The sequence below is a fragment of the Amphiura filiformis genome, chromosome 2 (genome assembly GCF_039555335.1).
Source record: "Amphiura filiformis chromosome 2, Afil_fr2py, whole genome shotgun sequence".
Classification (NCBI taxonomy): domain Eukaryota; kingdom Metazoa; phylum Echinodermata; class Ophiuroidea; order Amphilepidida; family Amphiuridae; genus Amphiura; species Amphiura filiformis.
This window is the reverse complement of record NC_092629.1, coordinates 46800644-46814273: the sequence shown is the minus strand read 5'-3', so window position 1 is coordinate 46814273 and position 13630 is coordinate 46800644. Positions and strand designations below refer to the sequence as shown.

At 35.5% G+C, this 13630-nt stretch overlaps 2 protein-coding genes across 2 annotated transcripts in view; both read left to right on the top strand.

Annotated features, from left to right (window-relative positions):
- LOC140141003 (serotriflin-like) overlaps positions 1-5546 on the top strand; it is a 54893-nt gene extending 49347 nt beyond the window's left edge. Inside the window, exon 5 of the mRNA XM_072162782.1 lies at positions 5386-5546. Coding sequence (XP_072018883.1) covers positions 5386-5546 — 161 coding nt within the window. The remainder of the gene's footprint in view (positions 1-5385) is intronic.
- LOC140140992 (uncharacterized) overlaps positions 420-13630 on the top strand; it is a 31295-nt gene continuing 18084 nt past the window's right edge. Inside the window, exons 1-3 of the mRNA XM_072162770.1 lie at positions 420-451; positions 5386-5481; positions 8997-9113. Of these exons, the coding sequence (XP_072018871.1) occupies positions 9080-9113 (34 nt within the window). The 5' untranslated portion in view covers positions 420-451; positions 5386-5481; positions 8997-9079. The remainder of the gene's footprint in view (positions 452-5385; positions 5482-8996; positions 9114-13630) is intronic.

The following is a 13630-nucleotide window of genomic DNA, read 5'->3' as shown; positions in this document are numbered from 1 at the left end:
AGCACTGTAAACACGTAAAGCCCGCCATTATCTTCGCGCTTACTTCAAATCAATACAAATAACTGCAACTTTTAAATCGGAGTATTTTTCTTTCAAAACACTGCTGTATTGTCAATATTGAACAAAATTGGACAAATTGGGTATCAAAATGCGCGTAAATAAATCATCCTTTTTTTATGTTGAAATATTGTGAAAACAATTATTAGTTCTGAATCTATAGGCGTATTTATAACAGCTGAGTTACTTTTTGTGCAGACTTTATATACTAATACTATCCTATAGGCATTGTTATACCCGTTTTTACTTCTCACATCAAAACCGCGGGAACAATACAACTAAAATTTGGAAGATAGAAATCAGAACATGAAAAATCAGACACGCCTCTTTAAAATTCTAATTAATTCAATTGTTGATTTCAGGGGACTGTGACGGGAAGGTGTTCTTGGCTGTGGTAAGTAACTTACTTACTTACTTACCTACCTACTTACTTACTTACTTACTTACTTACTTACTTACTTACTTACTTACTTACTTACTTACTTACTTACTTACTTACTTACTTACTTACTTACTTACTTACATAGTCTGACTCTCTTGAAGAGTGATAACTCCGTCGACGACTCTGAATATAAAGTGAATTGACTTCACGGAAGAGTCAACTGACTCTTGCGACAGTCAGGTGACTCCTTTTGAGAGTCAGTGCTAGTTTACTCCACTTTGAAAGTCTTGCAGCCATTCTGGCTATCAGGGAACAAGTGAAACGCATTTATTATGCTATTTCATAATATACGAGTAAAAAACTCCATGATATTTATAACCAAATTGTCTCTTAAAATGATTGAAAATACAAGCCAATATAAATGCGTCAACCCGAAAAAAAAAGTAAGTAAATCTGTCTGTCTGTCTGTCTGTCTGCTGTCTGTCTGTCTGTCTGTCTACCAATATTACTACTATTTTATGAATTTTGTTAGTTAAATCCGTTTATGTGTCGTGTGTCATACTATGGTGTCCCAAAAGTCTCTTTTCCATAAGTATTATTATTAAGGCAAATCCACGTATTTAAAAAGAGGACTTTAGCCTAATTTGGTTTATCATTGAAAGCATTAACACCTTTACCAAACCACCTAAATATTGGGTATAGTGATGATAGAAATGATAGAAATGATAGAATCCAAATACTGAGAATTTTATTTATTGCTCAAAAATGTAAAAATATTGAAGATTCCAGTTTGACATGTATAGTACAGACTTGACATTTAGTATGGAATATTCCAAGACTTTTCCCGCAATATTCTAAGACTAGTCTGAAAGGGATCTGCATAAACCACACGGGGTAAATATTAATTGGGGTGTGTCGGGAGATGGTGTAAAGTAATTGTTTGACAGAAAATTTGCTTTCCATATAGTTTACACTATGGCGCTCATAGGGTAGTGAATTAGCATAAAATGGTGGATTTTCAAATCCTTAAAGGAGACTGAATTTGATTTTTGTGGGGATACAATTTTTGCATTTGAGCAACATTATTCTCAGTGATATTATCAAATTTAAAGTTTTAGGTGATATTACTGAACCTAAAACAGGTATTCGTCAGAACTGAATGCATTTGTAATCTACCCGTTTTGAAAGTGGAAGGAGCTTTAAAGAATGTATGGCTCTGAAAAGTAGTACGCACTCAGAAAGTTGGAAATGTTATAAACTTACTGTACACAATGAAACAGCGTGAGTTCATTGGACAATCAAGAATCCGCGCAATTGTTTTGTACCGTAAGTTAATAACATTTTAGTTCAGTCGGGCCATTACCACTTTTAAGAGCCATATTTTAAGCTCCTCCCATGTTAAAAAAAAATTGGTACATTGCAAGTGTATTTCAGCTGTGATGAATGCCAATTGCTGACGAAATTTAGGAAATATCACCTAATAAATCTGATAATAACAGAACAATGTTGCATAAAATCTGAATTTGTGTCCCCCACAAAGCTCAAATTTAGTCTCCTCGCTACATTATGAGCACCATAATGTAAATGCATGGAAAGCACATTTTCTGTCAAACAATTATTGTACACCATCTGCGGACACACCCCAATTGATATTTAGCCCGTGCGGTTTATGCAGACCCCTTCCAGACCAGTCTTGGGATTTTGCGAAAAAATATTCCATACTAAATGTCAAGTTTAATGGAATGATTAAAGCCATGCCCAGCAAACACAAAGACGTTTTTAAAACGTTTTAAATAAGTTATATTCTGGGTTTTGGTTTAGGTAAAAACATTAAAATGTCGGGTTATATAAAGGTCATGAAATCGTTTTAAACGTTTTGTATGAAAACACACTACAACAATATTGTTAAAATGCTTTCGAAATGTCATTGTAAACTATTTTTTGCAAACATTTTTGGCCAAATATTTTGTCAACACTTAAATAACATTATGTTAAAATATTTGCACCCAGCAAACACAGAAATGTTCTTAAAATGTTTTTTACAAAACGTTTTAATAACATTTAAATGTCGGGCTATATAAAGGTCGTGAAAACAGTTTAAAACGTTATTGTAAATATTTTGGACAAACATTTTTGCAAAATATTTTTCAACCCCAAATAACATTCTGTTTAGAAAGATTTGTACCAAGTTTTCACAAATGTTTTTGGAATGTTATTAAAACGTTTTTATACGTGCCCCTACATATTACTTGAAACTGATGGGGTCAAAGGTCACGCAGAGGTCATAGAGGTCAAAAACTAAAAATGCATCTTCTCCCACAACTTACGTAGGACAGCGACGCCACCAGCACACATACATTGATATTACCCAGTGTCTATGTGGTGTGCACATATTTGGGGTCAAAGGTCATTAAGGGGTCACTTTCGGTATAAAACGAAATACCTTCAAAAAATTTTATTAGTGAAACAAAACATAGGCCAGTAACGGTATGCTCACATATAAGTTGCATTAACCCAGTGTATATGTGATATTTTTATATGGGGTCAAAGTTCATTAATAAGGGGTCACTTCCGGTATAAAACGAAATACCTTTAAAATGCATCTTCTTCCACAAATTACATAGGACAGTGATGCCACTTACACACATGCTTTGTTATTACCCAGGGCCTATGGGGTGTACACAGATTTGGGGTCAAAGGTCATTAAGGTGTCACTTCCGGTATAAAACGAAATAACTGCAAAAATATTTATCAGCCAAGAAAAATATAGCACAGAGACGGTACATTCACACATGAATTGATGTTACTCAGTGTATACGTGGTATTTTTTTATTTGGGGTAAAATGACATTAAGGGGACACTTCCGGTCTGAGACGAAAAACCTTCAAAATGCCCCTTCTGCCACAAATAACATGGCAAAGTGATGTCATGTGCACATACATTGACATTAGCCAATGTCTATGGGGTTTTCATATATTTTGGGGACAAAGGTCATTAATGGGTAACAACACGGCTGTGTTTGTGGTCTTAGACCACAGCTAAGTCTAGTTCTTTCTGTCTTTCCCTTTTTTCTTTATTCTTTCTTGTGTATTTCTTTCTTTCTTTACATTTGATTCGCTGTTTGCAGTGATTGATTGTTTTCACTTTATATAATTCAAAATTTGTAGGCCTACTAAGTCTGTTTTGTTGAATATATTTGCCAAATAAGATTTACAAATATTTGTGTTTTTTTTTGTAATTGTTGTTGTTGATGTTATTGTTGTACACTATGACATTGTTATTAGGGGAATATAGCAGCATTGATTTATTTCATCAAAATATCAAGGGTAATTTAAAATCAACACATTTTGAAGACGTTGGTGTAGATTCATGGGGACAGAGGAAGTGCCCCCAATCGAAAATCCTTATGAAAATTGCCGAAAACGGCAGCCGTCCCCGGCATCCGGCCAGTTGCCGCCCTTCATGACCACCCTCCGACTCACGAGCTACGCCAAGTATCATGTCTTGTGCATGGATCGATATTCTATTATAAGTACCTCCCGGTACGCTTGTTCACTCTCTGAATGGCTGTTTCTGTTATGAACTTACGCCTCTGAAATCAAGCGCATGAAAAACCCTTGCGTTAACCTTAAGGTTAAATACAATGGATTTTCAAGGCTTGATTCCAGAGGGGCGTAAGTTAATAATAGAAACAGCCATGCAAAAAAAATGAACTCAAGCGTACTTTGTGTATCAATCTACATGCAAAATGACCACGAACCTATGAAACCGTGGCACGTGAGTCATCCTAAATTGCAGGGATAGGGAGGGAGGGAGGAAGGGAGGGCACCATGATAGGGGCTGCCGGGGTGGGGATAGCCGGTTTCTGTCATTTTTCTATGGTATTTTATAAATTTTCATTTTCTTAAATATTATCCTTAGAATAAATCAATGCCGCTATAGACTAGTAATAGGCCTAGTAGGCCTACCCTGATGATGCAATATATTCAACAATAACTACAACAACAATAATAATATACCAACAACCAATATATAATGTGTAAAAAATATTCATAGGCTATATAGGCCGCGCCTATTTAGACTAGTCGGCCTATTAATGAATTATAGAATAATAATAAAACACCGGCAAAAACAATCAATCACTGCAGTCAGAAAGAAATAAACGAACAAGAAAGAAGACAGAAAAAGAGAAAAGTAAGAAAAAATAGAGTAATCGACAGACAGTTGAGAAATAATGTTGGTAGTTAGATGTCAAAATTAACGTTCCACAATCAAGATATCGATAATGTAAAAAAGCAGTGTTTTCTCAAGCAAGATTCTCGAAAATGTTCCCTAAAAACGGGCTTTTAAGATTTAATCGGTACTGTATTTGGTTCTTCCCCATGGCAACATTATTTCTTTGATCGATTTGTAGTACAATACAAAAAGAAGAAAACAATCATTCGGCGTGGTTTTATACGGGCGCACATTTGAAAAAAAACAAAAAACGTCATGGAACGCGTTTTGATCTTGTGAACATGGTGCGAAAAAAAGCTTTAAACGAATGATAATTTATTTTAAAAATTTGTATAAAACACACAAAAAATGTTAAGCTACATCCAATGCACCAACATTTCACTCGCTGCGATATCTGGTTACTAAGAAAACTCTGTTTTAGAGAACAACTTTATACGTCTTTTATACGTTTTTTTATACGTTTCTTAGTGTAACCTTAAAGAAAATACTTAAATAACGTAAATCTTTCCAACAAAACAAGGCAATGTGAATTTATGCAAGGTCGTTGATATAGAGGGCTTAGCCTATTTGGTCCTTACTATATCAACTCGCGAACTGTTTTAGCCTAGTTCAAAGTTGTACACAATAAACGAGATACTCTATTTTAAACTCGATATATAATAATAAATGTCATTCATTCGGTTATTTTTTCTTATAATTTCTCCTTGCAGATTGCAAACTATTTTGCGACCACTGTGGACAGAGGAATGATTATGACTGCTCGTGTGACTGTCTTGATTACACCTATTGGGGACCTCAATGCATTAGTGAGTTGTGTGAAGTGGCGGCACCAGGAATTTCTTTTGAGGAAGGGGGCATGGATATGGCTTAGTGAATGCCGGGGGGCAAAATCAGCAAATTTTAAATTTTTGCGCAAAATTCCCGCAAAAAGTGGATATTTACAACAAATCACACAAGTATAAATTTTAAAACAAACAAGCAAACTAAAAACACAATGCTCAAGAATTAATCATCTTTTGAGATTTTCGGAAATGTTTCACTTAATCGGCCGTTTTTATTTTTTTCACAAACAGGCAACACAGTTTTGTATTTCAACCTCAATGCATTTCTCCTTGGGCCTTCAGTAGTTGTCTTAGTACAGTAACAGCAAATCTCTTCACCAACTTTTTAACAGCTAGTGGTCTAGGGTCAAGCCAATACAACATACATTTATTTTGTTGGCCTGATCAGAAACCTTTGGAAATTCAGAAAGATGTCGCGTACTGCAAACAAAAATCACCACAACCAATGAAACGCTGACGACAGGTACGAGGTGTGATTATTCACATCTTAAAGTTAATTAAGGGACGCACCATTAGATATCAAGGGGGGGGGGTCTGGGTAGTTGGGGTCGTGACAATTTTTTTTTTAGCGCCTCGGTGAAGCAAATTTGTTTTTTAGGCCCTGGATGAAGCAAATTTTTTTTCAACACCTCGGAGAGACAAATGTGTTTTTTTTGCAATCGTAAAGTCCTATAATTTTCAACAATTTGTTTGTCGAGTTGTAAAATTTTGTCCATATTTTTAATCATTTTTACGTTTTGTAGCACCTAAATTTTCGAGTGCCACAAAAACATCATTATTTTTATGTGTAAAAATTTTCTTGAAGTATAATGAACCTCTTTTGGTGGGAAATTTTTTTTGCATATTGAATCTAAACTGGTTAAATACGGTACAATGTGGAATAAATGCGCGCGAAGCGCGCAAAAATTGGGTTTTTTAGGTTAATTTCGTCAGAAACCCACATACAGGCGTCAACATTGGGGATGATTGTATGGACCACCCCCTAGCAAATATTGGGGGGATTTATCCCCCCGGGATCTACGCCAATGCTCTCAATCAGTCATGTGGCCCCGGCATGTGGCACAGATTTCTATAATAATTTTGACATTGGGATGGAATTTGGTGAAAATCTGTGAAGTAGAGTGAATCAAGTGTTTTCACTCACAGAGCCGGCTCACATAACAACTTTTCACAAACAAATGCGCACAAAATATGTACCAGTTCGAAGCTAAAATAAATATTTGTTATGAAAAAAAGAGCAAATTCGCGCGAAGCGAGAAAAATTTGCAATATGAAAAGATATATGAGATTAATTTTTCTTCACTAACTGTGACAAATTTTTTTTCACCCTTGACATCAAATCTTTTCAAAAAACTACCCAGCCCCCCCCCTCCCTTGGTATCTAATGGTGCGTCTCTAAGGGAATTCCATAAAAATGAGAATGTAGAACACATGGACTAGTCAGTTTTGAGCCCTGATATGAACCCTATAGAGACCTATAATATGCAGAAGTATCCCGCTGTTTAGGTAACATGAACAACCATCCAATCACCCTGCAGGAACTTAGACACGCCTTCATTGCTTGCTAGCGAGATATTTCACAAAGAACCTTGGTAAACCTGGTCGAGGGAATGTCACGTCTCCTACATGACCTTGAGCTGGTAAGGGGTGGACACACAAATATTGAGTTGTGTTTTCTCCAGCAAGAGACTTATCTGAAAATGTCACAGTGAGAGTTTAATCTTTTGTTTAAACAACAAAATTTGCTAGTGGCTTTAATCTTATTTTGTGATACAAAGAGACCGCCAAAAAATGTTGTAACTGTATGATCCTTCCATAGTAATGCGCTTCATCAGGTCATTCTTTGCTTAAAGCCTTAATGTACGATATTTTTACATTTTTAGATTTTTCTTTTTTCTTCCGAAATGGTAAAATAGATAATATGCAATCATTATGAAAGTTCCCAATACATTTGGACGCGAAAAACATTGGGAATTTGCAAAGAAACAACATCATAAACTTCACCTCTGTCACTCGAAATATCTCATACGTTTTGGATTAGGACGTCAAGTGCGGTCTCAGAGTTAGTCCTACGCAGCCAGGAGACTACGATTTGCGATCGTTCAGACATCATTAATCTGAAAAATTATGATAATAATGTCGGACCAAATGAAAATCATCCCGTGTTACTACAAATAGGGCGAATTTGACAGTTTGCTCATAGATTTAAGTTGGAACATGTGTAAGTATTACAAACAATTATGTCAAAAATTGGTTTTGAAAAATAAAGTTCTATTCTGAAAAAAAAAAAATCGTACATTAAAGGGGCATTTCGTGATCCACAGCCTCATCCCCCACTTTTCCCCAAAAAAGTTGAGATTTTTACACCACTGGATACCTCTGGCTACATAATGTTTATGTACCAAATATTTCTTGCAGATTAATTTGTTTAGCAAAAATATCGTTAAATTTGAATTTCGTTCTGGTGCACCAGAACGAAATTACAACACATTGTCTATGGAGCAGTGTAATACACATAAATCATGCATAACTCGCAAACGCAAAATCGGAATCAACTGAAATTTTGGAAATAAGCTTTTTCGTGGATATCTACTGAAAAATGTCATAAATGATGCTAGGATCACGAAATCCTCCTTTAAGGCTTTAATGACATTATTGGGAGTTTGATATGAGCGCTCAAGGTCAATATCTTTCAATGTACATGAGCATCTCCAGTATCATAGCCTGTACTCTATTCAAAATATTTAAAGGATCATAATCTTCCATTTTTTTTCTTCTTTTTATGGTGCATTTAAATGTGTTTTCAGTGCTATAAATAAATAGAAAGTGAGGGCAGCACACTTTGGCTTTTCTTGCTAATACTGCCGAACACCTTGACTGCAATTTCTTGAAGCACCTTGAATCTAATGATATATTGGAATTAAGTTACAGGGTGTTCAGAAATGTGATGCTATCATGAGCTTGAGGGCCCAATTTGTACACAAAGGACATCAAGTTATTTATCTCCATCAATAACTGTGTGAATACGTAATATTTGTGGTGGTTTAATGTAAAAGAAACCAACCCCAAATTGACAAATTTACATTGAATTCCTGGAAATAATCGATTAAAACTTGAATTTCAAATGGACCACTTACACTGGGCAATTGAATAATTTCAATATCAATTATTGATTTAATGGGTGAAAATTAGCCAAAATTTTCTTTATCAGCAAAACTATTGCAAAGCAAACAAGACATTCACATTATTGGCTTATTCTGAGATTTATGCAGACAATTAAGGCTGAAGTGGACCATTTATTACCACCACTCACCCCTACTGCAACTGCTCTGTTGTCTAAACACTACTGAATGAAATAACACTTACCTGATTTAAAAGTTTAATGCTGTTTTTACAAAATTCTAGTGAATAAATCTGACCGTTTAATGTCTTTGAGTAGTTTATTACATGTATGTGACTTGTCCTTTTTTCTTTGACAGAGCAATGTTTGAATACTGATGCAAGATGTGACTCGGGCGCTTGGCCAGCTTGGTTGTGTACAGATGCACGTTATCCCTTTGTAATGAGGAGATGTCCTGTTTTGTGTGATACATGTGGTAAGCAATGTTGATATAATATTGGATGGCTGAGCATGATACCATAACATATCGGATGAGTCATAAAAATATCGGACGAGCCAACGGCGAGTTCGATATTTGTATGGCGAATCCGATATGTTATGGTATCATGCGAAATAAGCCATCCAATATTATCATTATTAGGTTTTCTTAACTCCTAATAACCCTGAAAACATAATAATGGTTATACTGGCTGTTAAAATACAAATGTCTTCTTTTAGGTTGTACACAATTCTCAAAATATAAAAAAAAAATGAAATCAACTTGATCGAAATAAGCCAGTTTATTACGGTTCACTGGTTTAGAACACAAGGCCACTGATGTATCATTAACTGATATTTATTATATTATATATTTTATATCACACGAAAATACGCCAGCACAATATTATTATTATTATTTATATCAGGCTTTCTCTCTGCGTTAAAGTGAAAAATTAAGCTTGCCTAGCCACCGGGCCTAACCAATGCGTATTGTAATTAATGTAAGCTTACCTTTTGACCTTCTTGTTTTCTGCTCTTTCCTTCTACAAAGACAAATTCGGAATATATACAGGTTTATTTGTAGATGTGTATAGTATTTCCTGGCTTATTCATCATCTAGAATTGCCGCAAATTAAGCTTGTGGTTTTACTTGTTTATAAAAAAGAGAATATGTTTGATAATATTTGCAGTACTCTCCTTGAAGCTGTTAAAGTTCCAAGATATATTTATTCCATTCTTAGGGAAAATTCTTCAACAGAAATCACTGAGTCTAAATTGATTGACTTTCTTGTTGTTGTTGAATTTGGTTCATATTAGCAACTATAAATGCACTACTGAAACTCAGCTGAGATCCTTCTATTTCAAAATCTTTCACAGAGCTATTTGTACAAATTATTTTCTTCATAAAATTGAGAGAGCAGAGTCTCCAAAGTGTTACTTCTGTGATGAATTCCCTGAAACAATTTTCCACATGTTATGTGAATGTAGCAAAATATCTTCATTGTGGGATGAACTTTGTTTTTATATAAATAATTTGACTGGCACAGATTGCGTATTTTCAATTTTGACAAAATGTTTGGTATCAGAGATATTTCTGAACATGATATTTGTATTACTTTTCTTTTCTGTGTTTTAAGCTCTATTACAGATGCAAATTCCAGCAATGAAGACCAAAAAAAATAATTAAATCTCCTGTGAGCGGTACGGTGGCCGCGCTATTGTGCTGTTGTATTGTGATGCGTGTTGGTGCTGTAAGGTGCCGTGACCATGGTGACTCGCGATGTCGTACGCGTATATTAAGAACAATATTGTATTGCATCCGGGTATTTTGCAACAACTATTATAAATTAGTTTTGTTGTATCGCTCAAAACCCTTTTTTACATAATAATTGAAAATGTCGAACTGTTATAGGTTAATTAGACAAAATAATGCACTTGCGCTGATGTTGATGCGTCTAATGCACTCCCCCGAATTTCTCGAGCAATAAGTAGTACGAGTTCCTTAACCTATTTCATACACGAGAAGAAAAAAAACGTGATTTTTACTCTTTTTATAACAAAATTATCACTAAAAATATTGGAAAATCGAACCAAATATAAATGCATCAACCCGCCCGAAAAATGAATCAATCCTACGCGACGCGAATGCGCGCGAAACACTGCGCGTAGTACGCGGAGTGCAATTAGACACAATCAATGCATAGTTTGGATTTTTCTAACGCTTGCTCTGATTGGTTATCGCTATCTAAGAGTGTATGAACTTTTAATAATGAACCGATTGCAACATTATGACAATTATTATGGCAAGTAGAGAAATCTTTAATTACAGGACCCAATAGCACTCTTGTGATTATATTTATAGGTTAATGAACGCGTATTACTCGTTGGGAGAGAAATTAGACAAAATAATGCACGCGCGCTGATGTTGATGCGTCTAATGCACGAGCCCCGAAGGAGAAGCAGAAAAAACACGTTATTGTTCTGTTTTTATAACGTATTATCACTCAAAATGTTGGAAAATAGTAACAAATATAAATGCATCAACCCGCCCGAAAAATAAATCAATCCAACGCGGAGTGCACAATATACACAATTAATGCATGTTTCGTATTTTTCTAACCGCTTTTCTGATTGGCTGCTTTGATATAGGAGTGTATGAAATACAATACAAATAATTTCATTTCGTTCTGTAATGCGAATCGAATCATGTGTTTGAAAGAACCAGCATTATTTTGAAACTAACTCAGATTGGTATGAATGCAATAATTATTAATGTTATACAGGAACCATTGTTTACAAAAACAGCGAAGTGAATCATACCAACATTTTCTACGAATATATTTGCTTTGTGAATCTGATACAAAATTATGTTATTACTCACTGATTTTACCATTTTCTCACCAGTAAGAAACTATGATGATTGTATTTTTTTGGAGGGAGGGGTGGAGAAACTGAATGGAAATTGTTATATTGAGGTATGGTTACAAGAAAATCTGTTGTTTCAAAACAGGTTAATCGATGGAAATTTTACTGAAGGTAACAGGGTAATATGCTTTTTATGTAAAAAGAAGTCATAAATAAGGTTGGCTTTTCTAAATTTTGCTTTTACCCTCCAACGGACATTAATTGGAAACCGCATACGGTATTAAGTCAGTGTCAATTCGAATTAAAATTATTCGTCACTTGACCAAGTGACAGGTGGTCGACCTTAATACCCAACGAATAGGAAGTATTCACAGTAACATAAATGTTATCTAACCCTAACACCCAGCCCTGCTTTTTGCTATCGGAAGTTAAAGAAGAAACGAACATGGTGAGAAGATGAGGAAAGAAATCACTTGACACGTCCGGGAATCGAAATTTAGAATCCCCTCCCCTCTCATGCCAAGCACACGATCACGGACCGGTAGCTACACGGGTTACGCTGCCCCGGGCAGCGATTCCATGAGCATATAACACTTAGGGTGATTGCGTCATCGCTGACCCTGGTATCTATGTGTGTAACTTAAAATTTTGTTGATTTATTATACCGTAAGGGGTTTTGCAATTTTTACATGCTAATACTCATCGTAGTCCGTCCATCCATTTTTCTCCAGTCGTGGAATGTGTGGCCCAGATACATGTTACTACACATGGACCCAAGCTATAGGAAGCATCTTCCTCGTAAGAGTATGTGCACGAAACCCCACATATGAGTGGTAAATTGAATTAAGATTAATGACCTTTAAGTCAAAATGATTTGAAATGCAGATTTAAGCTTTCTGCTAGAGCTGGTTCAGTTCCCTCTTATCGCAATGCCCCGATTGCGAGCGCGGAGCGTCGCAAAGCGGCAGGCGGACGCTTGTGCGAGGAGCGATGGAGTCGCAGTGATAAATAGAGAGTTTGCGAAATGCGGTTCAAAAGCATAAACTTCAATGTCTACAGGATTACAGTGATGTACCGTTCGAGTCCGGACTTGGACTCGAGTCCACTTTTTGTTGGACTCGAACCTGGCTCGGACTCGGACACAAAAATACTCGGCTCGGCTCGGACTCGGACAGAAAAGGACTAGGACTCGAAGCCGAGTCCGGTCCGAGTCCAGTCCAGTCCAATTAAATCCATGTAAAATGTGAAATGATTATCTGAAAATGTCAAAATAAATCAACAGATTTGTTGACTTTACTTATTTGACCATTTTTTCAAATTAATTGGGGGGGCTGTCAAAACTGAAATCTGTCATTTATCCTAAATATCCACCAAATTGTTTAGATTTATCTGTCACTTAGCAGAATCATATTATTGTTATCATTTATGAAATAATTTATAATTAATTGAATACATAATTTTATTAAATATTTGGACTATATACAAATATCTAAGAGTTCTTTCATGGAACTTTACAATTCATTTAACTCCTGAAAGAGAGGAAAAATGCACACTGGACCATAAATCTCAGCTCCCACTCTGTAAATTGGGACTCATCCACACAGGCTATCTAGGGTGTCCGTAGTTTGCGTGTGCTCACTACTCACTGCACATTTGTGTGGCACAATTTTGACAATGTTTAGAGTTAAAAGTGAATTTATGTTAGCATTGTTATTATGACAATGATGATAACGATGATGATGACGATGATGATGATGATGATGATGATGATGATGATGATGATGATGATGATGATGATGATGATGATGATGATGATGATGCAACCCATTCTCATTCTTATTTTGTACATATAATACAAATGGTCAAAGCAGTAAAAATGTATATTTGATACAAATTAGACCATGCGCAAGAATGGATGCGCAGTAGTCAAGGATCATCATTATTATCATCATCAAATTATACGGCAGTAAATAGCACCCTCTGTTGATCAAAATTCACTTTAGTAAGTAGTTTTAAGAGAGTTAATAAATATTTGAGTTAATAAGTGACACTATAAAATATAAAAAGCAGAATTTTGGTAAGTTAAAAACTAAAATGAGATATGGGGCTGGCTTTGGTGGTTACGGGCCTTAGCTCAAGGACAATATT